Genomic DNA, 27,388 nt, shown 5'->3' with positions numbered 1-27,388 from the left:
GCCTCTGTGCTTGTGAGAGGGGAAATATTGCCTCTTAGAGGTGCCCAGGGAGTGGTGTGTAATTGTCCCAGGTCACTGGGTGGGGCTCGAGCTGCTTTTGTGATGTCTTGTTGAAAAGGAACCCCTAGATACTCAACCCAGCCCTTGTTGCTGCTGGCTCCACCTGGCAGAAGGGTTTCAATGGATTTGACTAATATCTGAATACAGTGCAAATAAATAGGCCTCTAGTTCTTTTGTGTGTTTCTCTCTGAGGTTGAAAAATCAAACACTTAAAAAGTCCAGGCTGCACCCAACAATAATGCTATTTTGCCTTCAGTAAAACAGGATTCAGAATTAATATATATCTGCAATGTGCCGATGCTTTGGGAACAATTTTAACTCCAGGAATTTTCTGACTTTTGGTTGCTTCATTTTTCATCCCTAAATTTGCCAGCCTTAAGTAAATAAGACTTTTGCATTACATTTCCACACTGTTTTTTATGAAGGAGAAAAAAAAAGGACAAATAGAAGCATTTAACTTGAGGCTCTGATAAGGCCTGCTAGCTTTGCCAGTGGAGTTTGTATAAATGTCTTGAACCAGAAATATTCAGCTATGCTATATTGCAGTGCTAGGTCACCATCATGCCTATTCTGTAGCAGCCCTCTCCTGTGCATATCTTCTACAGACCCACCGCTGCAGATCTTAGAGTAGATAGCTCTAGCTAAAATACTGTAGTATTGTCTCAGTGGTAAAGTTGTGAAGCCTAATGACTTTCAGATACCTCCAGGCCAAAGCTAGCAGAGTTTGTAAGCTCCTCTTGATGAATAACCTTTTGCATTTCTTTGTTCATTTCTTCTGGGTCTCTTCCCCCAACCTTTCTATATTTTCTTTTTTCTTTATATCATAGGTCCTAGCCAAACAGCTTTGGTTCTTGCTATTAGAAGTGTCACATTGCCAGTACCAGAGTCGTCCTTAATTTAAAATGGAAAAATTCAAATGTTTTCAGAAAAATAGTTAATTCATATATTCAGAACTTTAAAAATACTGAAATGATGGTCTTCAAACTTGGCTTGAAGTCTAAAACAAGCCAAACTTGAAATTTCTATCTTTCAGGCATTTATGTGTAATAGCTTAATGTAAAATGTTTGAATGGAACATGGGAAAGGAAATGTTCATCTGATCTGCTTGCATAAATGATTCAACCCATATTGTGCAAAGCATTGTGCTTTTGCTTTTTTTTTTTTTTTTTAATCACCTTTAGGATTTGGCCAAACATGCAAAATTTTACCCTGAAATGAATTAGTTTGAGCAACTTAAAAAGGTCATGTGGTATACTATGAAATTTGAAACTCAGCTGTCCCTAAATCAGGTGCTATCTGTGGCTGCCTCTCTCTCTCTCTGTCAATATTTATTTATATATATGGTTATATATGAAAATTATATATACACAGAAACTGTATATTGACCTTATTGGGAGTTCCATTCAAGAGAACTATACAGACAGAATATGCAACAGAGATTTATTGTTCCAATCAGAGAGGAGAATTAGTTAACATTTACACAATGCTTTAAGTGCTGCCAAAAATGGAAAAAATGGACGAATAATCTCCATTAACTGACCTGCCACTTTGTTTTATTATTCCCCTGTGTCTCCTACCTGATATTATTGCTTTAATATCATATGACTGAGAGATTCAGTAAGAGGCCCAATCCTGCAAGATGCTGCGTATTTCCTGAGAGATGCTGCACATTCTGAACACCCACAGACTTGAAGGGGCACAGCACCATGCTGCATCAGGTCCTAAATCCCATAACTCCCCTGTTGGGAAAAGTCCTCACATGACAGGCTACAGGCAGGTACAGTGTGTATGGGATAGGGGAAGACTCCTGGAATGTGGACAGTTTGGTATTTAGCTCTTGTGCAGACTAGATGGCCTCTCTGTGTAGCTCGTACACTCACTTAGAATTTTGTGTGTGCTTTTTCTTCTGTGATATTGGATTTCTTGTTGCTTATTCTTTTTCACCTGAGATCTTCAAAGTCCTGCAGTCTTTAAGCAGGAAAAACTTCTAATGACAAGGAGAATTTTCACTGATGAAGGACTGTGAATCTTTGTCTCTATAAATAAGTACTGTACAGTCTAGTACACTCTCCAATCCCTTTCTTCTATGGTAACTCCATGACAGATATCTACTGCCAGAGGTAATGCTCTGCTTTTCTAGAATGAACCCAGAGCTTTTCTTTTCTGAATATTGGTAAACAGATAGCAACTGTTCTGTTGTGAGCCCAAGTATATCGTCGTCATCGTCAGTAGCGTGCATATAATTATTTCTGTCCAGTATCACACTGGAATCTTAGCTATCATGCAGAGAATCTACCTGTTTTCTTGAAACAGAATGGAGCAATGTGTGACATCTGATCTGCATTATCATTTCAGGACTGTTATTGCTTCAGATGTGCAGTAAAGGCAGGACTTCTGTGAACCTCAGTGACCTCTGTAAATTGCTCAAGAGCATTAGTACATATACACAAAGAGCATTAGCCAATTCTCAGCTGATGTGAATCAGTGTAGCAGCATTGACTTCAGTGGAACCACACCAGTTCATAGAAATGTAGGTGTGGAAGGGACCTCAAGAGGTGGTCAAGTCCAGCTTCCTGCACTGAGGCAGGACCAAGCATACCTAGACCATCCCTGACAAGTGTTTGTCCAAACTGTTCTTAAAAATCTCCAAGGACGGGAATTCCACAGCCTCCCTTGGAAGTCTGTTCCAGAGTTGAGCTCCCCTTAGAGTCAGAAAGATTTTCCTTGTGTCTAATCTAAATCTCCCTTGCTGCAGATTAAGCCCATTACTTTTTCACCTCCCTTCAGTGGACATAGAGAACTAATTAATCACTGTCCTCTTTCTAACATCCTTAACATATTTGAAGACTATCAGGTCTTCCTCAGTCTTCTTGTCTCAAGACTAATCATGTCCAGTGTTATTCTCTTGCTCCTAATATATTTAAAGAACCTCTTCCTATTGCCTCTTATGTCCCTTGTTAGGTGTAACTCATTTTGTGCCTTAGCAATTCATCCATGTTTCCACTTTTTGTGGGAGTACTTTTTGATTTTCAGGTCCCTAACGAGCTCTTGAGGGAGCCATACTTGGCCTCTTCCTGACTCCAGCTGACAATATGGCACTATATCTTCTCTTGCTTTTTACAACCTGATAAGATTGCTTCATTAATTTCCCCAAAATGAAACTATTTGTAAACATTTAAAATGATCATTCACAAACAAGAGATTATCCAGAACCTACACAATTTACAACTTACTTTTTAAAATGAGAAGCGCTGCAGTCTCATCTCATTATTCAGGAACTTCTGCACATATGTTCTTATATTTTGTGTGAAACTCCTTTTAAAGGGGACTTATTAAGTTTGAAAGGTCCAAAATTTAACTTGCTGTCTTAAAATAAATAAATAAATAAATAAAAATTTAAAATTCTCACCTCATGAAATTTTTTGCCAAACTAGGGTTGCCCTATAAATAAGTAAACAAATCAGTCTGCTGAGGGACCCTACAATAACAATTCCAGGGTGGAAGGTTTATACACAAGCACATGTGTTGTGCTTCCTCGAATGTGGGCAGGTTTCGTGCATGTACAAGAGTTCTGCCTTCAGCGAACAGAGCACGGCATGAAAAGCACATGCCACCAAACCAAAGCAGACAAAATTCTGGCCTACAAGCTTTGATGGCATCACCTCGAACACCCAGGGGTGTTGCAGGCTCAAATCTCCATCTAGCAAGATGAGAACATTCCTTCAATTTCCTGTTTTTAGTGTAGGATCTACAGCAGTTGGTGGGTTGTTTTTGTGGTGGGGTGGTTGTCGGTTTTTTTGACTACATGCTAATCTCTGCTCTTCAGAGGAAATAGTAGCAGTAACTTCTGAATCAGCAACAAAGCTACGCACATAATGACAGCAAACAGGCCGTTTTATGACAGACGGCTTGCATGGCACCAACTTGGTATGTTTTAGAGAGACACTGGTGAAACGGCAGCTAACTATATGGAAGTGAATTAATAATGGGCCCAGTACCAAGACTGTGAGTAAAGCCCAAGTAAAAAGGCTTTGGCCTTCTGAACAAAAAGGGAGTCAGTGAGGGAGAATTAATTATAACTCTTAACTAGAAAGAGGGCCACGGCAGAAACTCAATTGGGCTGTATCCAGTTACTGGTGGGTATGGGTAGTGGGTGCAGTGCCCTTAGATTTGTGGCTGAGTGGTTCCTTGCTGTGATTAGGACCATCCCCCACGTCACTGATGTGGCCCAACCTGCCGAAGTCTCCCTCTGCAGACGCACTGCCTGGTCTGTGTGGCGTTCCCATGCGCAGGGTCTCTTGCTGTCTTTGTCCCACTACTACAGAGCTGCAGCTTGTAAATTGCTTTTGGTCCATTTGCAGGTTTGACCCATTAGCAGGTACATTTTGCAATGTGAACTAATGAAACAAATAGGTGTTTCCAGGCCATGTGTTGTCTCACTGATATTTTGTCTACAAATATATCCTATCCAGAATGAAAAATTAATATGGACTGTCTTGGTAAAGTAAGAGCTTTCACACCAAGCATATATGTAACGCTGACCGACCCTGGTTGTCGGTGAGCGGGATCGAACCTGGGACCTCTGGAACTTAGTGCATGAGCTAAAAGTCAACTGGCTGGTAGTGAACGCTGTAGAGCAAACTCATTAATCTCTCTCTCTAAGTGGTCTCGGTGCCACTAGATGGGACAGAACACCGCACCCAGGAGGTGTGTGGGTTACATGTACACAAGAGAAGCACCAAAAACCAGGATCACTATTTAGAAATATGGTCACCCTTTTTAATGTATTTGGGGGAGGGCTCCCCAACCAGGTTCTTTGAATATTAACCTGATCCAAAATAAGTGGTGATAAATAATATATGAGGTAGTATGATGTTTTCTTGTAACTTTGCCTTAATAAAAAGTTTTTTTTTAAAAATCCATGATAATAATATCTAGCTTTTATATAGCGCTTTTATCAGTAGATCTCAAAGCGTGTCACAATCTTTAATGGATTTATCCTCACAACCCCCCTGCATTTGAAGGAAGTATTATTAGCCTTGTTTTATAGGCAGGGAACTGAGGCACAGAGAGGCAAAGGGTATGTCTACACTGCATTTTAAAACCCACAGCAGCAAGCCTCAGAGCCGGGTCCAGAGACTCGGGCTCATATTACAGCACCAAAACCAGCCATGTAGGCCTTCAGAGCCCGAGCCACAATGTCCACACAGCTGTTTTTAGCACCACAGACCAAGTCTGTAGACCTGGGCTCTGAGACTCACTGCTGTGGGTTTTAAAACTCAGCATAGATATGCCTTACATGACTTGCCCAAGGTCACACAGGAAGTCTGTGGCAGTGCAGGGAATTGAACCAAGATCTCTGATCTAGGCTAGGGCACCGGCCCATCCTTCTCACCTACTAATAATGCAGCCTAAATCCTGGAACAAGAGCCTAAACCTAGAACGAAAATGTGGCAGAAGTAAAATACCTGTATGTACATTGGTCAGTTTTTCAGTAAATGACATTTTTATTCTAACTGTGAAATCTAGAAAGCCGCCTACACAATAAAAAGTGATGGGGAAGCACTGAGAGGGTTCGGAGGTTCGATTTAGATAAGCATCCAAAAATCAGTTCCTTATGTGACCTTTTCCCAGAACAAGACTGTGAATCTGGTAAGATTTCTGATCCTTCCTGTTTCTAGTTGGCCTGGAAATGCTGATGGAACAACCTTGCTCATAGCTTTGCATCTGGGCCAAACCCTGAAGTGCAGAATAGCCCAGTAGAAATAACATAAAGGGTGTGGGGGGGAGTTGATTCAACTTTTTTAAAACCTTAGGGAAGTTTCAGTTCTGGTTCCTTTCTAGATCTAACTGAAGGTTTGTGTGTGGGTCTCGATTTATTCCAATTGCTTCATTCTTTCCTACCTGTAGCACAGTGACTAAGCAAAAATGCAAAGGTCTAAACTTTCAGAAGTGGCAAAAGTAATAATTTGGTGCCTGATCTGAGCCACCATCGAGGGTCTTCATTTTCAGAGGGCAGGAGCTCAGCACTTGCTGGAAATCAGTTAATAGGGCTTCAGATGGGCATCTTGAAGCACCCAAGATCGCTTAGGCCCAGAACCTCAAAGGTATTTAAGCACTCACTGAAGTCTGGGATTGGGCCTTGGTCATTTTTGAAAACTGCAGCCAAAATACTTAATTGTGGCCCAGTCCTGAGATGTACTTGAAGCCTTAACCTCCCCATTTGAGGGCCTGTTAGAGAGCCAATCAGGGCCAGTATTACAGCCAGTCAATCAGGGCTGGACTAGGCCCTATATAAAGGCTGCCCAGGAAGGGAGCAGGCAGTCTGTCCTAGACCTTCAGTGGGGGGGGGGGGGGGAGAGAGGTCTGTTTCCTGAGCTGGAAACAAGCACCTCAGACAGAGCAGTGCTGGGCAGGCTCGGGGGAGCATAGAAGGGTTCTGGCCCAATACTTGCCAGACTGCGGGCCCTGATAGAAAGGGCCCAGAGAGGAAGTGGCCCAGGGACAGTTAGACAAGGGGAGAGAAGGAGGGCAGGGAGGCTGCCACTAGAGGGTCCCTGGGTCGGGACCCAGAGTAGTGGGCGGGCTTGGGTCCCCCCCTTCCTCCTTGTACAGCGCCTGGCTGTGGAAGAGTGGCTGTGACAGACTGCAACCAGCCCTTGAACAGAGGGGTTAAACTCAAGGGGTTGTGGCTGGCCACTGCAGCAGGAGCGAACTGGAAAGACTGCTGTTAGCTGCCCCCCGACCCCCTGGAAGGGGGCGAATATGGACTTGGGGGCACTGCCACAGGGCAGTGTCCTGAAGAGCACGCCGTGAGCTGGGAGCAACGCTGGTCCAGATGCCAGCAGGGCGAGAGACGGATGGGACACCACCACCAGCGGAGGGTGCTCCACATGGACTGAGCTAATTCCCAGAGATACCAACAGGAGGCGCTGCGGTGGTGAGTCCCAACCCCATCACACTACCCATTTGACGGCGCTCAGAGCCCTAACCTTCCCATTTGACGGCTCTCAGTCATTTGGAAGGCACCATGCAGAAATGAGAGTTGGGACTTTGCAGCTTCTAGCATTTGAAACTCAGGGTATATCCGTCCTGAAAATGCTGCGGTGTAGACACTCCCTGCTCCTGTCACTGTAGTTAATCCATCTGCCTGAGCAGCAGTAGCTAGGTCAAAAGAATAATTCTCCCGTCAACCTAGCACTGTCTACCTGGGGGCTAGGTCGACATGGCTACGTCTCGTAGGGGGTGTAGATTTTTCACACCCCTGAGCAACAACATTATGCCAGTGTCAGTTTTCAGTGTGCACCAGCCCTCAGAATGAACAGCTTCCAACACTAAGTTGTAATGACTCTTGGCTACAGTGAATGTGGGGGAAAACATTGTAGCTTTCAATATAGAACTAGTCACTTCTATTGACTAGGAGACCGTTGAATAGGATTCCCTGGAGAAGATGAAGATCACTCATTTAGGCTAATCTAAGTAAGCAAATAAGTCTTGAAGCAATGCTCAGATCCTACGCCAAGCCTGCTGGCAGCACATAAATGAAGCTAACCCTTAATGTTTGTAAAAATAAATTCAGTCTATCTCCACAGAGCCAAGAGAACCCTCCTGTACATTCTGCACATGCCTGCAGCGCAGGGAGGCCCCTTTGGGCTCACGCTTATGTGAATTTCTGAAAGGAAACCTAGCCAATGCATTCTAACCATGCCCTGGCTCGGGGAGATGCGTTCTCTTTCACATATTGTGCCAAGGTAAAGGCATGTGCTCACTTACTCCTAGTCTAATTGTCACAATTAAAGGCTGTTGTACCATGCTGAGATCCTAGCACTTCATCTGACTGCTGTGTCATAGTCCAATTTATGTATACTGGTGAAAACCACAGACAAATTCTATGCATGGCTTATACTGTTAGTTAGAACGAGGGCTGTTTCTTGCAAACTTAGTGGCCCAAGGGGCCATGGCTAAGGATACTGCATCAAACAAATAAAGGGATTCACCCCTAGAAACCACAAAGAGTAGGTGTAGTACTTAACTTTTGACCAGGCTTGGCCACAAGGGTTAGGAAAACCATTAAGAGGTTGGTTTTGGCCAATGCTGCCATGTGAAGCAGAATAGTAAAGGGAGGTGCACACGCCCAACTGGCAGATGTAGCAATTTTTGCCTTATGCAGTAGTAGTTTCTCCATCTGGCTCTTCTCAGAGAGAAATATAGGCCTCTGTGGGATAGCCTACTTCCCGGAGGTGCGTGGAAGGGAAGGCTGGTACTTCTTGCTGTTCCATTCCACATGCAGATGGGCCAGATCCAGTGCGTTGTAGTCAGGAGTGAAAGTGGGCCGGTACGGGTGGGTACGGGGGTACCGGTAGGAAGCCGGTACCGGCCCATACTCAGCCCATGTTAAAGCGCTGCCGAAGCACTTTAACATCATTGCCCCTTTTGCCTCCCTCAGGCTACCGACGGGGGGGGGGGCAAAATGGGCAGCTGCCCCTGGGCGGCCGGGAGCCCCGGGCCCTTTTAAATCACTGCCAGGGACCATGCGGCGTGGATGGGCTGGCTGGGGGAGGCTGACCCACCCCTTCCACCCGAGGCCCTGCCCCTTCCGGGGGCTGCAGCTGGCCCACGTACCGGTAAGAATTTAATATTACTTTCACCCCCTGGTCGTAGTTGACATACTTCACTCTTGACTTCATTCCAGTTGTGGCATGTACTTTGTACTCCAAGTTGGGAGAAGGTAGGAGGGAAGGGGCTGTTATCTGGGCAATGCTTTAGCAATCTTTGTTCGTCACAAGTTTAGGTTGTGTGCCCTTGGAGTCAGGATCTGTATTACCATGAGACTAGCATGAACCTCCTGTGGCAATTTCTTGTAGGGCCTCGAGTCGGTGACGCACTTCAGCATGTGCTTACATTTAAGTTCCGGAGTAGTCCCACTGAAGTCCATGGTCTTAGCTGCTTATAGTTTAACATGGTCTGAAGTATGTGGCTGAATCACAGCCTAATTGAGCCGTCACTGGTGATAACGGGTGGTCTAGTGTTTTTGTCTAGTATTTTTCCCTACGAATTCTTCTCTCTGAATGGGCTTTACACTTGCCAACAAGCCTTTTGCTGTTCCTGCCGGGATTTAAGGTGCGCACATGTTCCAAGTTATAGAATACTTTTAGTCAAACAGATTGGCACATTTTGTCATTTCTCCCACTCTATCATCATTTTGGTTTTACATTTCCTTGTACTATGCAATAAATTCCTTGCTGAATCGCAACATGTTGATTTATTTAATCTACTCCTTTGATGGCTTCCATGGAGTTTGTGTTGGTTGTAGAGGTTCCATTTCTGCAGGACCTTCTGCATACGCATGGCCCTTGATTTCCGCCTTGCTCATTCCTTTATTGTAAGCTGTGTCAAGCCCATGGAGTGGTATTTGAATTAAGAACAGGGATGAATGCATCAGTCCATATAAAGACTTTTCCCCAGTGGAAAAATTAAATTTTTTCATTGTTGTAGAACTTGTTGGTTTTTCTAAATGGTCACATTCCTTTGGACATCTTGGTCTCTGCCAGGCCCCAAGTACTTAAAAAAAAAAAAAAAAAAAAGCTGGGTCTTGCCCTATTTCCTGCCAAGCTGGCGTCAATAAGTATCAAGAATCTTATGTGAAACTAGCAATTTGGAGCAGAACTGGCCATCCCTAAAATTCAGGTGTTTTCAGCTCTAGTTCCTTCTCTCTGAGAAACCCTGGTTGTATTTGAGAGCTCCAGCTCTGTTCAGCTTAAAATGAGCACCCAGGGCTAGATCCACAAAGGGAACTTCAGCTCAGTTGTTGCACTGCCTAGTGCTAGGCATGCTTCCTCCTTGTGGAAGCCACAGGCAGCTGTGAAGGTGCCCTATATATGGCACAGGGAGAGTCACACCCCCAGCATGCTGAGTGGAGCGATGCCTAATCCTGCTAACAAGAAATGCTGAGGAGAGAGTTGTAGCTTAAACGTTGCCTTTAAAGGCAGTTAGGCACCTAACTTTGGGCTGGATGGCAACACCTCCCTCTCCTGGGAATGCTCAGCCATGAAGCTTCTCCTGCTCGTAGGCACCAAAGCAAGGGTCATCTTTTTTCATTAATAATGAAGGAGCAGGTGCTGTTAGTGACACCCTTCCCTCTCCCCAGTAATTAGATCATCCCAGGCTGCCTGATTAGAGAAGGGATTTGCCCCCAGGTCTCTGGGCTTCCCTGGCAGCACTCTAGTCTGGGATGGGGCTTTTTCTCAAGCTCTCCAGTTGAAGCTGTTTCATGCTATAAGAACTACTTCAATATTCATTATGCGCTCTTTGTTGCTAGCCTGACTCTATAGGCCAGTGGTTATGACAGTCTCCTAAATGCTAGGAGACTCAGAGTCAAGTGCCTACTCCAATAGTTAAGTCACGGCTTCTATTGGGGAAACTGAGTGAGCGCTCTGCCCCAAACTATGTGGTAGCTGAGCAACTTGGGCACTCACCAGGCTGATAGGAGACCTGGGCTCAAGTCCCTGTAAGGAATCCGGCTGAGTGTGGCTGTGAGTCTCTTACATTGGAATTAGTGCACTCAATGCCAGAGTTGTATAAGGACACTGGTGCTGGAATACCTAGTTTGGGATATGTTCCCTCCCCCTGCCCCCTTTTATGTTCACCTGCCTGTTTTGGAAAAGGTTAAACCATGATAATATCATGTCAGGGTTTTGTATACTAAATCAAATGGGTCACTCTAAGTCAAGCGGTCCTTCTAATGAAGAAGTAGGGTGCCATCTAGTGGCTAGTTACAGTCCTTGGTTTAACAGAACACTAAACATGCATGCTTACAGCAGCTCTTGCTTTAAAACCACCTGTCCTATGAACAAGGCCAGTTTTCTGAACTTGAACTATGGTGTTAGATGTGTGTGACATGGTAAATTTACATACACACATTTCATAACTTTGGAGTGGTCCCACAGCCATTTCCACTAGGCATAGCTTGCACAATTTCATTTACACTTTGAAAGCGAGACTAAATAAACAGGTTTCAAAGTAGCAGCTGTGTTAGTCTGTATTCGCAGAAAGAACAGGAGTACTTGTGGCACCTTAGAGACTAACAAATTTATTTGAGCATAAGTTTTCGTGAGCTTACGCTCACTTCATTGGATGCATTCGTGAGCTGTAGCTCACGAAAGCTTATGCTCAAATAAATTTGTTAGTCTCTAAGGTGCCACAAGTACTCCTGTTCTTTTTACTAAATAAACAAGTTATAAAACTTTAAATGGGGGCGGGGGGACTTGATGGCTCAAAGGCTATGTTCTCCAATGATTTAATTCTTTGATGCAAATATTCTGCTTTATTACTAGCCTCAAACACTGAACACATCTGCGCAAAGCAATTGAGACACAGCTCATCAAAATCCACTGGGCATGAAAGTAGGGTTCAGAGAGAACAGAGTAGGGAGGTGTGGGGGGGGACCTAGTCCCAGCTCTAAGAGGGATGTGCTCGAAAATCATACACCACCACTGAGGCTCAGTTTTCCTAGCTGTTAATTGGGACTAATGCTGCTGTCCTAGAAGTGCTGGTGTAACCCACACACCTCCTGGGTGTGGTGTTCTGTCCCAGAGTAGCAGCGAGACCACTTAGAGAGATTAATGAGTTTGCTCTACAGGATTAGCTAAGGGCCATATGGCTTTTAGCTCATGCAGTAGAGGCTCATGCATTTAGCTCCAGAGGTCCCAGGTTTGATCCTGCCCGCCCCCGACCGGGGTCTGTCGGTGTTACACTGTGACACTTAATCAATGTGAGCAAAGTGCTTGAAGACTTTGGTGCAACACTTACTAAAGCAAGACAGCTCTTCCAATGTGTAAGTTAAAAGATATACTACGCTGACATCAAAACACATGGGCCCAGCTTTCTCTCTGATAAAGCGCCACTGAAGTCAATGGGATGAATTTATGTGTAGTTTACACCTCTGAATAGGAAGGTGATGAAGGCATTATGGCAAAACAAACTCACTAATACATCACCCCTTCCCCCCCAAAAAAGCTATTTTATGGCATTCAGTGGAATTGAGGTTTCTCACTCTGAAGAAGCAGGGGCTATTTGTAGCCTTTAAAATGTTATATTAATTTCAAGGGCTGCCTCCAAATTATCCTACCGCATATTAAAGTAAATGGCAATGTGCTTCAACACGTGCTGCTTAAGGGCCTGATTCATCAAGGTACATAAACACAGCTTGAGTGGTGCTGGTGACTTTAGTGGGACTCCTCACATGCTGCATGTCAAACATGCTTTAGTACCTTGATGAATCAGGGACAAAAATTCAGGTCAAACTATTTCTGTATCTTTTTGCAGCACATTATGTAACGTGCGTGATGCCACCCTTCCCTTCTGCACCGCCTTCTCTTCTGTTTCCAGCCACTGTATTTTTTAACCCAGTGCTAGCTGCCCCTGTCACTGAAAAGGGAAGGCCCTTTGCTCCTTTATTAGTTTTTCAGGCATGGAGTCTTAGAAAGTGCTCTTGGCCCATATGTGAAAATCCTGTATAAATTGTGCAGAGTTTTCTTTACTGTTTTAATTGTAAAGTAGGTTATAGTTTAACCTTTTGAGAGGTGCCACATTTTGGATTTGTCAAGGTGCAGGGATTTTTGTTTTGCCGGCATGCTGTTAAAAAAAATGAACTGTAATGGAGAAGCTGCACCCAACTCAATCCCATCACTGACACCTCCAGCAGATGGGGCCCGTAACACTGCAAAAACAATGAATTCAATTATGGAAATGCTAATCTTTCTGTAACATTTAGGAATTATGTTGTGGCTGTGATTATATCTAAGGTATTGCTAGAGGGAGCTGCTAACGGAAGTGAGAGAGGCTTAAAGGCAATGCAGAATGGAGAATTTTCTTAATCCGAGATTCCCACTCTCCTCCCTGCCACTGTAAACCATCCTCCATCCCCTGGTCTGTACACCTGATGCAACCAGCTCTTCTCCCACTCTTGCTTCCTAACCCAGTCCACAAGACCAGGACATAGCAGCTTGTGCAAGGTAGGGAAGGCAAGGGGGGAGGTTACACAGCTAGGGACAGGATATGATACTGAGCTCGGTGACAGATTCCAATTACTACTTCAGAAAAGACTGGCTAGAAAACAGCATGAGTTGAAGCTGGGAGATGGGTTGTTAGACCTGGTATAAACGCATTGGAAAAATAAGGCTTTCCTGCTTTGCTGTGTCACTGCTTTCAGCCTTGCCTCATCCTCCATGGAGTTATTTCTCTGCTGGAAGCAAATCTCATGTATTTTGTGCGGGAGGTTAGAGCACCCAAGCTGTCCTCTTTTTAATGTTTCTATTTATTATTTTTTAACCTCGGCCTCTGGTTGATTATACCAGTGTTGAACTAAAAATACCAAATGTATTTTCAGTTCAGGATTCAAGCACGGATGGGTAAACTGGTTCAGGAAAAATAACAGCCCCTGATTTCCAAACTGTCAGCACTTCCTAGACTTGGCTGGGTACGGCGAGAGCCTAGTCCAAGGAGATTTTTCAACCCAATTTTGCAGATGTAGATCCCAATCCTGCAATAAGAACTCGCCAGTGAGTCTCCGTGTCAGCATGTAACCCCACTGACTTCAATATAGCTCCAGCTAGACATGGGGGAGGAGGGGTAGCCATGTGGCGCAGTCTGCATGATGGAGGCCTTCTGTAGATAGCAGAATTCCCAACCTTATGAAATTCTTCATCACTACAGTAGTCTGAACCTTCCTCAGACTATCTCCACCCCAGTCATGGCTGCCTTCTCTAACCAATGAGGAGCCACCATAGCTTAACAGAATGAAACAAAGAACCATATTCTGCTCTGTAGTATCTGTCCCATCCTATCTTATTGATTTCAGTAAGATGGCATGTGTATAACATCGCATCATTGGGCCCCTAACAATTAATACGTAATAAATTAACCAAACACGATTCTGTACAAAACCTGAAATATTTTACTTTTTTTTAAACTTTGATCTAAGTTTACTCAGATTTCATGGACTTAATACAAGAGCATTTGATATGAATCAGTAAATAAAACACTGTAATAGATAGCCACAATAAACTTTGTTAGAAATGTACATGTTGCGAAAATAATAATAAAAAAACAGCATGATGTCTGGGTTATATTCTATAAATGCTCAACAAGAACAGTATACTAAGGAAGCTTAAAAACCCTGCTCTGCATAAATCTGGGGCCCTATTCAACTAACTTTCTCAGACTCCTAGCATTCAGAATCTATGTCCCACTGTAATAGTATAAAGGTTAGTTAATAAGGCCTCAGTTGTTTCCTGTAGCTGCTTTTTTTTTTTTCCCCCCTCCCGTGGACATCACATCCAGGTAATGTGTGTATATAAACAAAGCTCATAAGAAATGTACAAATATAAAAAGCTACAAACATTAATAAATTACATCATCACAAAACACAAACACTTCACAAGGTGCTAGTAAAATAACTGTATCCCCTCATAATACAAGAATTAAAACAAACAGCTGGTATTAAAGTTGAAGATTATTCTTCAAAATGTGTCTTAAATAGATTATTTTGTACTATTTGATTCTGTATAAGACATTTTATAAGGCTGCACAAAGTTTTACTTGTTTTCCAGGCAACGCCCAAATCCCAGCCCCTCCCCCCCCGAAAGTGAAACAAAAACAAAAAACCCCACCCAACCCTTTTAAAACCAAACTAAAATACAACTGATAATACTCAGCAATGACTTGTATAAATGTTAATGAAGTAGTCTATAGAAAGAAATGTCTAAAGATACTTTACTTTTATAAAAAAAGTTATTTAAAAAGCTATGTACAAGCTACATTCTATGAAAAATATGCCTTAGTAAACACATCTAAAAATTAAAATACGGGATTGCCTGAGAAACAAATTTAACCCCTCAAGTGTTTATATGCAGACAAGCAGTTTAATGTAAAATAATGCACTCTACACCAAACACTAAAAGAGTTAAAAGACAAAAAAGTATCCAGTCAAATTGTCAATAAGCTAAACTTTCCCACTTTCTGACACCTGGATGCATGCAGCCCTCCTTCCCAAAGTAAGTGTATCTGATAAGAAGTGCTTTGATATAAACGTCAAAAACTGCATGTGAAGAAGCAGAGCTTGACCTCATGTACTGCAGTTAGTGACTGCAAGGTCTGCAACACATCTTTGTGTGCTTTGATTTCTATACTGACACAAGCTATTGTACCATCATGTGTGTCAGTTAGCTACAAAAACTGGCCCTCGGGCATAGAGCTAAAATTTCCAGCCAGTTATGAACCAAGCAGTAAACCAGCTCCCACTGTGCATAACAAATGCTGCCTCGTGCACCCAGTGTTGTCCAACCAGCAGCTATCTGAGAGGCATGGAGTAGTGCTCAAGTGCAATAATGGCTCCTCCAACACATCTAGATCATGATCAGGGTGAGATAATGAAGTTTCACATTATGCAGACTACCTTCTGCATTCGCTATAGCATGGGGAAATGTCTCCAGCAATCAAATTTAAGGTCCCCCACCTTTTAATATTGTTTGTTAGACAAATGCAGAATTTTTAAATTTAATCTCCTGCTCTTTGACCAGATACCTCTTTAAAGATAGTACTCTTTTTTTCTTAAGTGAAATGTAACTGAAATGGATGTTCATTCTGTTAAAACAACTGGTTTCCACTTATGAACAAGTTAAAGGGATACTTTCCTAAAATTGGAATGATCCTCAATTTCTTGGATTATCATTAACTTTTTGCGAACTAGTCACTCTCAGCAATTTGAGAAAGGACATCTATATTAAAAAATATTTATAGCAGTATTCTGTACACTTTAACTGCTGAAAGTTAAAAACAATTATTAAAGTGGTGGCAAAAAGTTAACTGGTATTGTCCCTAAGATGATGCACAATACTACTTAAGTCCTTCAAGAGCTGAAGAGTTAGTGTTGGCTCAGGAATTACTGAGCTTTGATCAAGTCCCAGTTTTCAAAATATTAAAGGAGAAGTTTCCCATTCCGATGGATTTTCAAAATCTTCCCAAGCCTCTGTTTTGCGGTAGCCATGCCCTTTTTTGTACGTTTTCCTGAAAATTGAAAAAAAAATAAAAATGAACATGTTAAGTAACAGCAGCCACAGCTGTGTAGAAACAGCAAAGCAGGCTCACTGGGTACAAAAACAGAAGCACTAACTTCAGAGGTGGTGCAATCACACTGATGTCTGATTTCCACCTGAAGTCACTACATTTTGGATATGTATACTACAAATTCTCAAGTTAACATGGGGTGTGTGTGTGAGACCCATCCCTCAGAATGCTCGGAAGAAAACCAAGCATTGCCATACATTGCAATCTGTGCTGCGTATCCCAACCTACGCTATATTGTCTTACTATGGATTTTAACCAAGTTTCATTAAGAATGAAACCCAGATAGCACAAAAATCCTGAAAGTACCATTCCCTGTTTAACTGTGTTCGTGAACCAAAGTACCCAAGAGATGCATTTGAAAGCATGCATGTATTTATTCTATAGGGGGCTCTCTTCAAGTGTCTAAAACTCAGTGCCAGATTGCACTAATCTTACTAACTCACTCGCCAGGCTTAAATGAATTTAAGATGGTTCCTAAGCACTGTGTTCAACCCTTGTGTGGTGGAATGGAGGCATTCACACGAAAGAAGCTTTTAAAAAAATCAATCATCTAGATTAGACAGTTTAACTGTTCAAAAGCTGCAAAGGTTGTAATTGTATCTCTTGCTACATTAGTTTAAAGAAAAAAAACTGTGCAGTTTCAAAGACTGAGGTTCATTTTAATTGTATTTATTCTTTAAAAATATATTCTGTTTTACAAGGCTTTGATTAAATTCTATAATAGCTAGCAGCATTGGTATAACTTGTTCCCTTTTCATCTGTGACCATATTGTGACATTCACCATCTTCACTCTGACACATCTAGGAAATATAGCAACTTCATCCATGATTTTATACAGGGCCCACCACACTGTCATGTACTTGTATTTTGCTTGCACTTCTGTGTAACCTACTTCCCTATGGGCTGTCATATAAGTGACACAAAAATGGATTTTTTAATCCATGTACAATCAGACAAGAATGCACTAATGCAGGTACTATGTCCAGGTCATCCACTCTTGCCTTGGTAGTGTGATTCTGAACGAGCAAAATGGCAGGCAGGCTTATGCTGAGCCTAGCTTCTGATCTTACTCTTACTCAAGTGAATGAGATTCAGCTGTGCAAAGACTGCAGTATCAGGCTCAACCATCTCCATGTATTTCCACACTTTAATAATATGGATATAGTTGTGCCTTTCTTCTGGGCAGTTTTGGAACCAGAAATATATCATTTTCCACGTTGACAAATGGGGAAAGTGAGGAACAAATAAATTATGACTTGCTCAAATCCACAATGAGCCAGAAGTAGAGTTGAAGACAGATCAAGTCACGTCCCCTGACTCCCAGTCCAGCACGTGATCCACCAGACCATACTGCTGCCTTTCATAAATGTACATAAGCATAATATTAGCTCACCCCGTTGTTCTATTTCAGCAGTGAAACTACTGTAACTTGGTCACCTTTGTGTTCACCCAGCTGGGAGAGAAAGCAGTTGGTGGGTACAAATGTATCCTTGACACAGTGCTCTCCTACGTAATCATCCTATACTGTTTCACAATAGCTCTGACAGAGTGTGAACAAATCTGCATTCTGAACACTTAAAATGCTATCGAAGTAAACAACACCGAGAAGTCAGGTTATGGAAATCATGTGTTAGAAGTTACAGTTAAAACCTATTCATGTATAAAGTTGCAGGTGCTGTTTTTATGCCCCCAGTATTTTTTTCTCTAGACACGTCTTCTGCTGCCTCAAGAAACCACAGTAAAAATGTAACCAAGATCTTAGTTGCATGTCTAGCCAAGAACTGTATACTTTCTGGTCAGAAAAGTACATTAGTAAATGCACTTATCTTTACTTTTCATAATGTGTGTGTCATCTGGATCAGGCCCTTGATGCGCGTGCGCACACACACAGATATATGCAAACTATGCTCTCATTTTTGTGTATATAACATACATACACGCTCAAATAAGGGAGCATAGCTGTGTCTGTTTGCACATAGTTATACACATTTCTCCATGAAGGGCCTGACCCAAGCCCATTAACATAAATGGGGGTCTTTCCATTGATTTCAGTGGCTTTGGATAAGGCCTCAAAGTAGGCAGTGACCCTGAGTGTACTGTTTTTACTGAGTTTAACTGAAAGTGAAAAGCTTCTTTGTGGTTTAAAAGAAAGGGGGAGGGGAAATCATGCTGCTGTTTTAAAAATATTTTCTCTCTCCAGCACTGGACTGGATTGAGCGCTCTCTGACATCTCCAGCAAGCAGTGATGGCCCAACACTGCTGCCTCCTTTGGACTGCCCTTAAATCCCCATTAAATTCAGCCTTCTAGGCCCTCTTTTACCAACCACCACGTGGCTATCTTACAAAGGCATCCTAAAGCCTCCTTCTATTAAACAGGCACCCAAGGATGTCAGAAAGAGCCGTTCATTCACTTTCCTTCCGCAGAGAGGTAAAGAATTTGCTTATTTGGCAGACTGATCGATCACTCAGTCAGGGAGTAACGGTCACGAGTCCTTGTGTGACCCCCGGGCTCTGCATCCGAGCACAAAGCTTGAACAGGCTTGGACACCTTGACTGCTGTATTTTGCATTATTTCTGATTTCACCTTATAACCCGGTTCATTTCAACAGATTAACATATGGCAGAATGTGAACACGTTAAGAGGTAAATTGAATGAAACGTTTCATTTTGCTGCTGTTTGTGCCAACGGCCACAAGCATTAAAAAAATTCCTGTGTCTTTTTCTAACTTTTAGTTTGCTTTGTTTTCTGGATCCAGAGTTTGCAATAAATAACATCTTGTTAAGAAAATGTTACTGACAGCACATTTAGTGATACAGATGTTTTCAAGTTAAGCCCATAGTATACAGGACTATGTGAAATCTCATGCTATCTCCACTGTATTCATACAGTTATAAAACCATGGGAAATATAGTCACTTAACTTATCATAAATTGCATCATTGCTCAACTTTGACCGATCTCTCTCTCTCTCACACACACTCCCCTCCCCCTTTTTCTTGACTTATGACTTTCATGTGGGCTCAGAGAGGGATAGCGGAAGACAGGAGGGGAAACATTTGACTCAAACAAGATTCTAGCTATTCCTCAGTGTAAAAATAAAATTCCAATTACAGAGAGTAAACAAAAATATTGAAAAACAAGTTGATATGCGTGAGGTTTTTAATGGTTTTGTTTCCTTAAGCACAATAATTCCTAAAAGTAGTTTAAATATTTGCACTGTTGAAATTCAAGCAGCATTCCAATGTAAGAAAGGTGACTTAAAATATTCTGTGCATGCACACACACAGAATAGGTGCATTGGGATTTTATCTGTACTAAGATTTACAGTTGAAATCCTGACCCCACTGAGTCAATGGCAGAAGAAATATATAGAAGAAAGTGGAAAAACACGGAGTTTCTGAACAAGCAAAGGGGAAAAGGTGACAGGCTCTGTTGTGAATAGTTTTTTAGATACTGGAGGAGCTGGACTGTCATATTGAGATGAATTGCTTTAAAACAGGGAAGATGACCTATTGAGTTCGCTTTGGCAAGTATTAGGGATTGTTTCCTCCATAAGACACCCACGCACAGTGGAACACATAGGCCAACAATGCTAACCCAACTCAGTGCTCATAGCCAGATCCCCAACTGGTGTAAATAAGCCTAGCTCCACTGAAAGAGTACAAGGACATAATGGAGAAGGGATGCAGGACTACACTGTAGGGAACAAGCTTGCCCTGTCATGGAGATGGACATTTCCTCTGTGAATATTTACAGTACCTTTGGCAGCTGCATTATTCTGTGATGATGATGAGGGTCTCCTCTGGGTGAGGAAAACTCCAGGTGCCATAGGTTGAGAGCCTCTGTTTACTTGGGCGACCCCAAACGTGCTTGCCCCGGCAGTGTATTCATGATCTGCTAGGCTGCTGGCATGGGACTCCAATTTGGGTTCAGGAGAGCTGCCTTCCTGAGAGAGTTTATTTGTGTTGTTGGGGGACAACTTCTTTTTGGTATTCTTCTTCTTCTTGCCTTTTTGTTCCTCCTTTCAATAAAGCATAGAATCCCCATTCAGCTACTGTGACAACCAGTGGCATTTGTTAACATTGTTACACTGCGTATCACGTCAAGAATGGGAATATTGTCAGAACTGGATAAAGACACAGAGCGAACAGGGTTGCTAGAAACTCAAAGTGAGAACTGATCACAGCAGCATTGTTTCCTTGTCTGTTAGTTGCATCCACCTGCTGTATCTTGTTGTAAACTGTGAGCTCTTAGGGCAGGGACTGTCATTGCATTGTGTTTGTACAGCACCTAGCACAATGGGACCCTGATACATGTCTCAGGCCCCTAGGTGCTTTAGTAATACAAATAATAATGATACAAGATAAATATAATAGGCCTGATTTTCAATTACACTAAGGCCCTTTTATGTCACTCTGGTAGTATAACAAGGCATTAGAGTGGGCAAAATTGGCCCCCTGAGGACTCTCCTAGTGCAGGTGGTCTGGCACCCAGCCAGTAGAGAGCTGGTGTAAAGATATAAACTGGCTCTTCCTCAGCTCTCTCTGTGTGGGCTGCCTGTCAGGGTAGTGGTCTGGGTGCACTGCTCTATGGCTATTCTGTTTCCCAAGGTACACAGAGGCCTGGTCTACACTAGGGGGAGACTGATCTAAGTTACGAAACTTCAGCTACATGAATAACATAGCTGAAGTCGACGTACTTAGATCTACTTACTGTGGTAAGTCGATGGCTGACGCTCCCCCGTCGACTCCGCCTACGCTTCTCACTCCGGTGGAGTACCGGAGTCGACGGGAGAGCGCTCGGCGGTCGATTTATCACATCTAGACAAGATGCGATAAATTGACCCCCGCTGGATCGATCGCTGCCCCTCGATCTAGCGCGTAATGTAGACATGCCCAATGGGCTTTGGAAGACAGAAGATAAATTGGAGTAGACCTGTGGTTGCTCTAACATACACTGAGGGCTGGGTAGGTCCCTGTGCAGCCCCAGTATATGGGAGCACAAAGATGGCTTAAAGCCACCTTTCCCTCGTCCATTCCTGATCCAAGTATAGGAACAGAGTAATTGAGAATCAGACTCAATATTTTTCATCTCATGGGGAAAAATTAACATCTGTGCAGAAGTTAGCTGGGAGTAATGTCAATGTAGAGCGCAACCCTATGAACATAGGCTCTCTGTATCGTTGTGAATTTCACTCACAATGAAGGAACAATTTAAACTCCATAAGGACGATAGGCTGATATTGGAAAAAGCTTTAGTAACCTGTTAAAAATGGGATTACTAAACTGAAAAAAGTAGCTGAGTTCTAGGCTGTGTGTTGACACAGCTGTCTAGTGTCTTTTGGTACTTTAAAAAGGATTTAAAGATTATCGTGTTGAGGCAATGTAGTTTTGAACATGGGGTACTGCATTTGGCCCTACTTCCTATGAGGATTTTCCGTAAGCATCCTTAAGTTCAGCATGTTTGTATACAAACATCCATTTTCATAACTGAATGTAAGTTTACAGGATAAGAAAAAGCTTTATCGCAACTTTCAGAATTTAACATAAAAAAGAAATTAAGTTAAAAAAGATGATGAAAATCTGGCATAAATCTCAATTTTGAATTACTTAGATAACATTTTCAAAAACACTTACAAGACCTAGGTGTCCGAGTCCCATTTTTGAAAGGGACTTAGGTGCCTAACCTGCTCAGGAACTTTTGAAAATCCCACTAGGTGCCTATGAGCATCTTTAAGGGCCTAAATACCTTTGAAAATCTGGCACCAAATACCTAAGGTAATTTTGAAAATAAGACTTAGATTCCTAAATCACATAAGCACACTTGTAAATTTACTCTAATCTTCTTAAAGTAAAAGGTGCTTACACTGAAGCTTTCCCCCAAATACTTCTTTGTTTACCTGATCTGCCCAACTGATAATTTTTTCAGTGTGCTTAAAGCACCTAATTGAACTAGAAACCTCTAATCTGCAGTGTCGTTGGAAATCTGAACGTGTAATTTAGGACCTGATCCTGTTTCTATTGAGGCCACTGGGATTTCTGTCACTGAGTACAGAGTTGGACGTGTACAGTAATTAAACATGAGCTGTTACAACAACATAGTTAATATTCAACAAGCAACAGGAGAAGATGGGGAAGGGCTATGGCTCCATTTGAAAATAAACTTATTTTCTAAGGAAAAGCTACCTAGTATGCAAACTCACCTGCTGGGATAATTTGGCCGCTGCTGCTGCCAGTCCAGTTTCAATGGAGGCAACTCTTGTACCCTCTCGGACAGGTCTGTTTTGTCGAGGTACTGAGGGGCCAACTCTTGCTAAATGTAAGAACAAAATGAAAATACCGTATAACAGCTACTCTGTGTAGGGGGAGCACTGCATTCCTACAGAATGAAGGGCAAGGGGGGTGACAAGGGCAAGACAGAGCTTATTTTTAAATGGACATTCTACTTCAGTGGGGCGAACGTCTATAAGTGCCAAGCGTTAGTAAGGCTGTTGAGTGGCAGATGTGGAAACAGAGCTCAGGACTCCACTTAAACTATGTAGCTTTTGGAAGGAAACCGATATTCTCCTCCAGATTTTCCAAAACTGACCACATTTAATGAAAAATCAAACATTCATGGAATGTGAATTTATCCCAAATGAACAGGCAAAATGCTTCACAGGGATTTTCACAATCTCTTCCCACCCCACTTGGCTAAGGGAGAATTCTTCCAGGGCAGGTGCTATACAAGGCTCCCATAAGCAACCCTAACCCTGTCCTTCCTAACCCCACTAGTGCAGCAGGTAGCACTGAACACTATAGATATTCTGGGCTGCTCAACAGACAGCCCGGGTCAGGCTGCTGGAAATTAGAACATTAGAAATTAGAGCTCTCGAATATACACCAGGAGCTGCATTGGCCCCCAGCTGGCCCACAATCTGGGCACTGTAAAAGGTGGCACTTCCTGTAAGGCACAGCACAGAAACTGTCCCTGGCAGTTATTCAGTTTTACTGAGCTTTTGATGAAAACAGTGGGAATAGTTTATATTCTCTATTTTCTTTTTTAATGCTTTTTATATATAAGGTGTGGGCTGCCTCAGAACTGCTAGATTTCTCCACTACATCATCATAATACTAGCAATACATCATCACCTTCACTGGCAGGATGTGAAAGATACCTACAACCTACAGGAGATTACTTTTTATTTTTAAAAGGTAGCTGAAGAGAAACGTTGTCCAGAATGTGTTAGATTCAATTTAGCGTTCACTACAGTGGAACTATTTAAAAAAAAAATAGCCTCTCAACTGAGAGATCTAGACGAGCACAATATTTATGATAAAAATAATAAATCCCATTGTTCTTTTCTAGGTTTTCAATTTGAAATATCCTCCCTGAGTCTGAACATCCAAGACATCATGGACTTACCTGTTGGGCTGTAGGGAGCATCATCAGAACTTTTTCTTTTCTTTGATCGTGATTTGAATACTGGATTATCTTCATCGGATTCCAAAGATGGGTAAACTAAACCAGGAACAAAAAATAGCTTTTATTGCAGCAGTATTAAACAGGAGTTTGAGGTAAGTATGAATCACCCATCAGTGTAGAACTGGACTAGCACAGTGGTGAATCAAGCCTAGAGTATCTATGTAATACACTGCGGCCAAGGGTAGCACGCAGAGTGAAATGTCTGAAAGGCACTGGTGCCCTGGGGATAGGGCATTAGACTAGGAATCAGGGGAGATGGGCTCTGTTCCCAGCAATGCCACTGACTTGCTGTGTGACCATGGGCAAGTCACTTCACCTCACTGTGCCTCTGTTTTCTCTCCCCCCCCCTTGCCTGTCTTGTCTGTTTAGATTGCAATCTCTTAGGGACAAAGACTGGCTCTTACTCTGCGTTTATACACTACCTATCACCATGGAGTCCCTAATCTCGGTTGGAGGCCTCTAGGTGCTATTGTAATGAAAATAATAATACAGTTTTTTGTTCACAGCGCATGATGTTATTCTTGGCTTGGAAAAGCCAGTCCTCTCCTCACATACAGCTGGGCCTATTTGGAATACCTGTCACTATCAGGTGCATGGGGGGGATGTTACTGCCTGATCAGATAGGTCAGCACATAGGTTATCTCCATGGACATTTGGTGACCCTCACATGGTGTGAAACAAAATTTCCTACACGTCTAAAACACAGGCAGAGTGTGGTACCCTTAGGAGAAGAAGGTGTTTAACAAGCTAAATATGAGTAATGCTGTTGCAAAAAAAGCAAACATATTCTAGGATGTATTAGCAGGAGTACTGTAAGCAAGACATGAGAAATAATTCTTCCGCTCTACTCTGCGCTGATTAGGCTTCAACTGGAGTATTGTATCCAGTTCTGGGCATCACATTTCAGGAAAGATGTGGACAAATTGGAGAAAGTCCAGAGAAGAGCAACAAAAAGATTAAAGGCCAAGAAAATATGACCTATGAGGGAAGATTGAAAAAACTGGATTTGTTTAGTCTGGAGAAGAGAAGACTGAGAGGGGACATAACAGTTTTCAAATACATAAAAGGTTGTTACAAGGAAGAGGGAGAAAAATTTTTCTTCTGTACCTGTGAGGATAGGACAAGAAGCAATGGGTTTAAACTGCAGCAAGGGCGGTTTAGGTTGGACATTAGGAAAAACTTCCTAACTGTCAGAGTGGTTAAGCACTGGAATCTCCATCATTGGGGATTTTTAAGAGCAGGTTGGACAAACACTTGTCAGGGATGGTCTAGATAATACTTAAAAAGGAGTACTTGTGGCACCTTAGAGACTAACCAATTTATTTGAGCATAAGCTTTCGTGAGCTACAGCTACAGTATGCATCCGATGAAGTGAGCTGTAGCTCACGAAAGCTCATGCTCAAATAAATTGGTTAGTCTCTAAGGTGCCACAAGTACTCCTTTTCTTTTTGCGAATACAGACTAACACGGCTGTTACTCTGAAACCTAGATAATACTTAGTCCTGCCTTGAGTGCAGGGGACTGGACTAGATGACCTCTTGAGGTCCCTTCCAGTTCTATGATTCTAATATCAGGATAAAAGTGAGGCCATTGGATACCCCCACAAGAGGCGGCTGTTTGCCAGTTTGCTGAATAGCACTATTTTGACTACACTGGTTGGGTGAGAGGTATGTGATTAATGCCACTTCTTAGACCTTTCTCGGAGTAAACAGAGTGCTGGACTCTGCCTTACATGGGCTCAGTGCTAATGTTCGTCTGCAGGAAAAACTCCTTCTGATTTTAATGGGCCTTGTGTGGTGCATGTGGAATTTGGTCCAGTTAAGACACAGACAGAGGCTCTTGGCCAAAACACAAAGCTATTCTCAGATTATTAGTCATTAAAATTATTACTCCATAAAACCCACACGGTACTCAATAAAATGTCGCTCTGTCAAACAACACTGAGATGACACTGACACAGCTTGCTCCCTCAAGACCTCTTTCCCTCTCTCTGCTCATTGTAAACCACACGTCTTACTGAGTGACTCAAAATAAAGGGTCAAATTGTCCCCACTTGTGGAAAAACAAATTTAGGAAACAGAAGACACGGTGAGTTTTCACTCACGAGGCTCCTGTCAGAGGGAAGAGGGTTGTCCATCCATTAATGAGAAGGGAGTTCATCACCCCTGTGCTCATTAGTGTCCCAGGTTCAGGGTAGATCTCAGGACCCTGGCTATCAATACTGGTTCTCATTGGTTCCTGCTCCCATCCAGTCCCAAGGCACACAGATCTATTCCCAGCTCCTTCCACCTTCTGGATCCATAGCTCCCCAACCTGGGAGCCCTAGCATGGAAAGTCTTGGGAGTCAGGGGAGGGAATGCTGTACGAGAACTTTTGCCTTCTTCTTTATGTCTGGGGGCTTTTCCTCCCCATTTGGGATTTGTTTGTTTTCAAAAGATTAAATCTGACTGATTCTTTGGCAGGAAGGGGAAAAAACAGGGCTGGATTAAAGCACAGCCTCACTGCAGGCCAATGCCGAGGACCCCTGCTCCTGGACTGATGTGATCACATCAGAATCTCAACTTTCATTTTAAAAAAGGTAAGTTCTAAGCCCCCATAATTGTGAAAACAGTTTGAAAATATGACCCACATGTAACCGATGCAGTGATGCTTGCCTGAGCCTGCAGGCAGCCTGAAACAATAGCTCTGAGAGGGGTGAACAGGTTATTAACTCTTACGAGCCATTCTGGAGAGTCCCAGCAACACAATGCGGCAAACAACTGCATATACTGGAGGGGAGGAGTGCAGCAGGCCTGGCCAGCCTACCCATCCAAGCAGCTCCTGGGGTAAGTCCTGAGGTGCCCCTCTCTGTCAACTCTGCCTTTCTAAGGGAGAGCGCAAAGCCCTGCTGCTCCCAAGAAGGGGGAATTGCCATTCCTAAGGTACAGAAAGTGATCCCATGCTACCGCCCTTGTCGGTCTGAGCGGGGACAGGGAACCTCTGCCACTCTGTGCCTGTGTGGAGATGGGGGCGGAGGTCAGACAGGGCCACAGGAGTTGGGGGCATGGTGACATGTGTTGTGGTATGCCTAAAGTCCCAGATTGTCTTCATTCCCCTCCCCGCCCCCCACAAAAAAATACTTCAGATTTGTTTTGTTTTGGTTTTTTTCCCCAGTCATTCATTAAACCATGCTTGAAGAGTCAGATATATTGTTAAATATATGAAGAAAATCCTGGCTCACGTTTGCCTGAACCAGCAGTGTCAGCAAATATTAGGGTTCTGTGAGACATTCAGAAACACTCAACATCTCTGCCTTTCACTTTCACTAAACTTCATTGGGTTTTGCTCACAAATATATGCAGTTGTAGAGCTTTCAGAGGCAGCGGGATCTAGTGGGCAGAGAATGGGACTGGGAACCTGGGACTGCTGGCTTGCTTTGCCACTCATTCAGGGTGTGGCCTGGAGCAAGTTACTTAACCCTTCTGTGCTTCCATTTCCCCTTCAGTAAAAGGTGGATAATTATTGACCAACCCACATGAGGGGAAGGGCAAGAGAACTTATTAGGTGCTATCAACACGCTAAATGTCATCAGCGTTACCTTGTATAACATCAGACCCTTCAATTCGCTCTACAAATAGCTCAGTGGCAGTGAGATAAATGGACTGAGGGAGAGAGGGCAGGTGGTTTTATAAAAACCTTGAAAATGGTTTTCTCTACAGCCACATGCCTCCTGAACTGTTCTCTCCATGAACAGTTACA

General features: G+C 42.9%; 1 protein-coding gene and 1 long non-coding RNA gene across 2 annotated transcripts in view; one reads left to right on the top strand and one right to left on the bottom strand.

The window, feature by feature from the left end:
- Window positions 1-27,388, top strand: part of LOC125640000 (uncharacterized) — an 80,245-nt gene that overhangs the window by 36,904 nt on the left and 15,953 nt on the right. The window contains exons 2-3 of the long non-coding RNA XR_007357669.2: window positions 23,534-23,742; window positions 26,113-26,228. This is a non-coding gene — a long non-coding RNA (uncharacterized LOC125640000). The remainder of the gene's footprint in view (window positions 1-23,533; window positions 23,743-26,112; window positions 26,229-27,388) is intronic.
- Window positions 13,992-27,388, bottom strand: part of PHF2 (PHD finger protein 2) — a 142,603-nt gene continuing 129,206 nt past the window's right edge. The window contains exons 19-22 of the mRNA XM_048858016.2: window positions 23,591-23,686; window positions 22,389-22,498; window positions 19,946-20,207; window positions 13,992-16,125 (exon numbers count right to left, since the gene is read on the bottom strand). Of these exons, the coding sequence (XP_048713973.1) occupies window positions 16,037-16,125; window positions 19,946-20,207; window positions 22,389-22,498; window positions 23,591-23,686 (557 nt within the window). The 3' untranslated portion in view covers window positions 13,992-16,036. The remainder of the gene's footprint in view (window positions 16,126-19,945; window positions 20,208-22,388; window positions 22,499-23,590; window positions 23,687-27,388) is intronic.

The sequence above is a fragment of the Caretta caretta genome, chromosome 7 (genome assembly GCF_965140235.1).
Source record: "Caretta caretta isolate rCarCar2 chromosome 7, rCarCar1.hap1, whole genome shotgun sequence".
NCBI lineage: Eukaryota > Metazoa > Chordata > Testudines > Cheloniidae > Caretta > Caretta caretta.
Note: the sequence above shows the minus strand (reverse complement) of the source record. Positions and strands in the feature narration are given on the sequence as shown.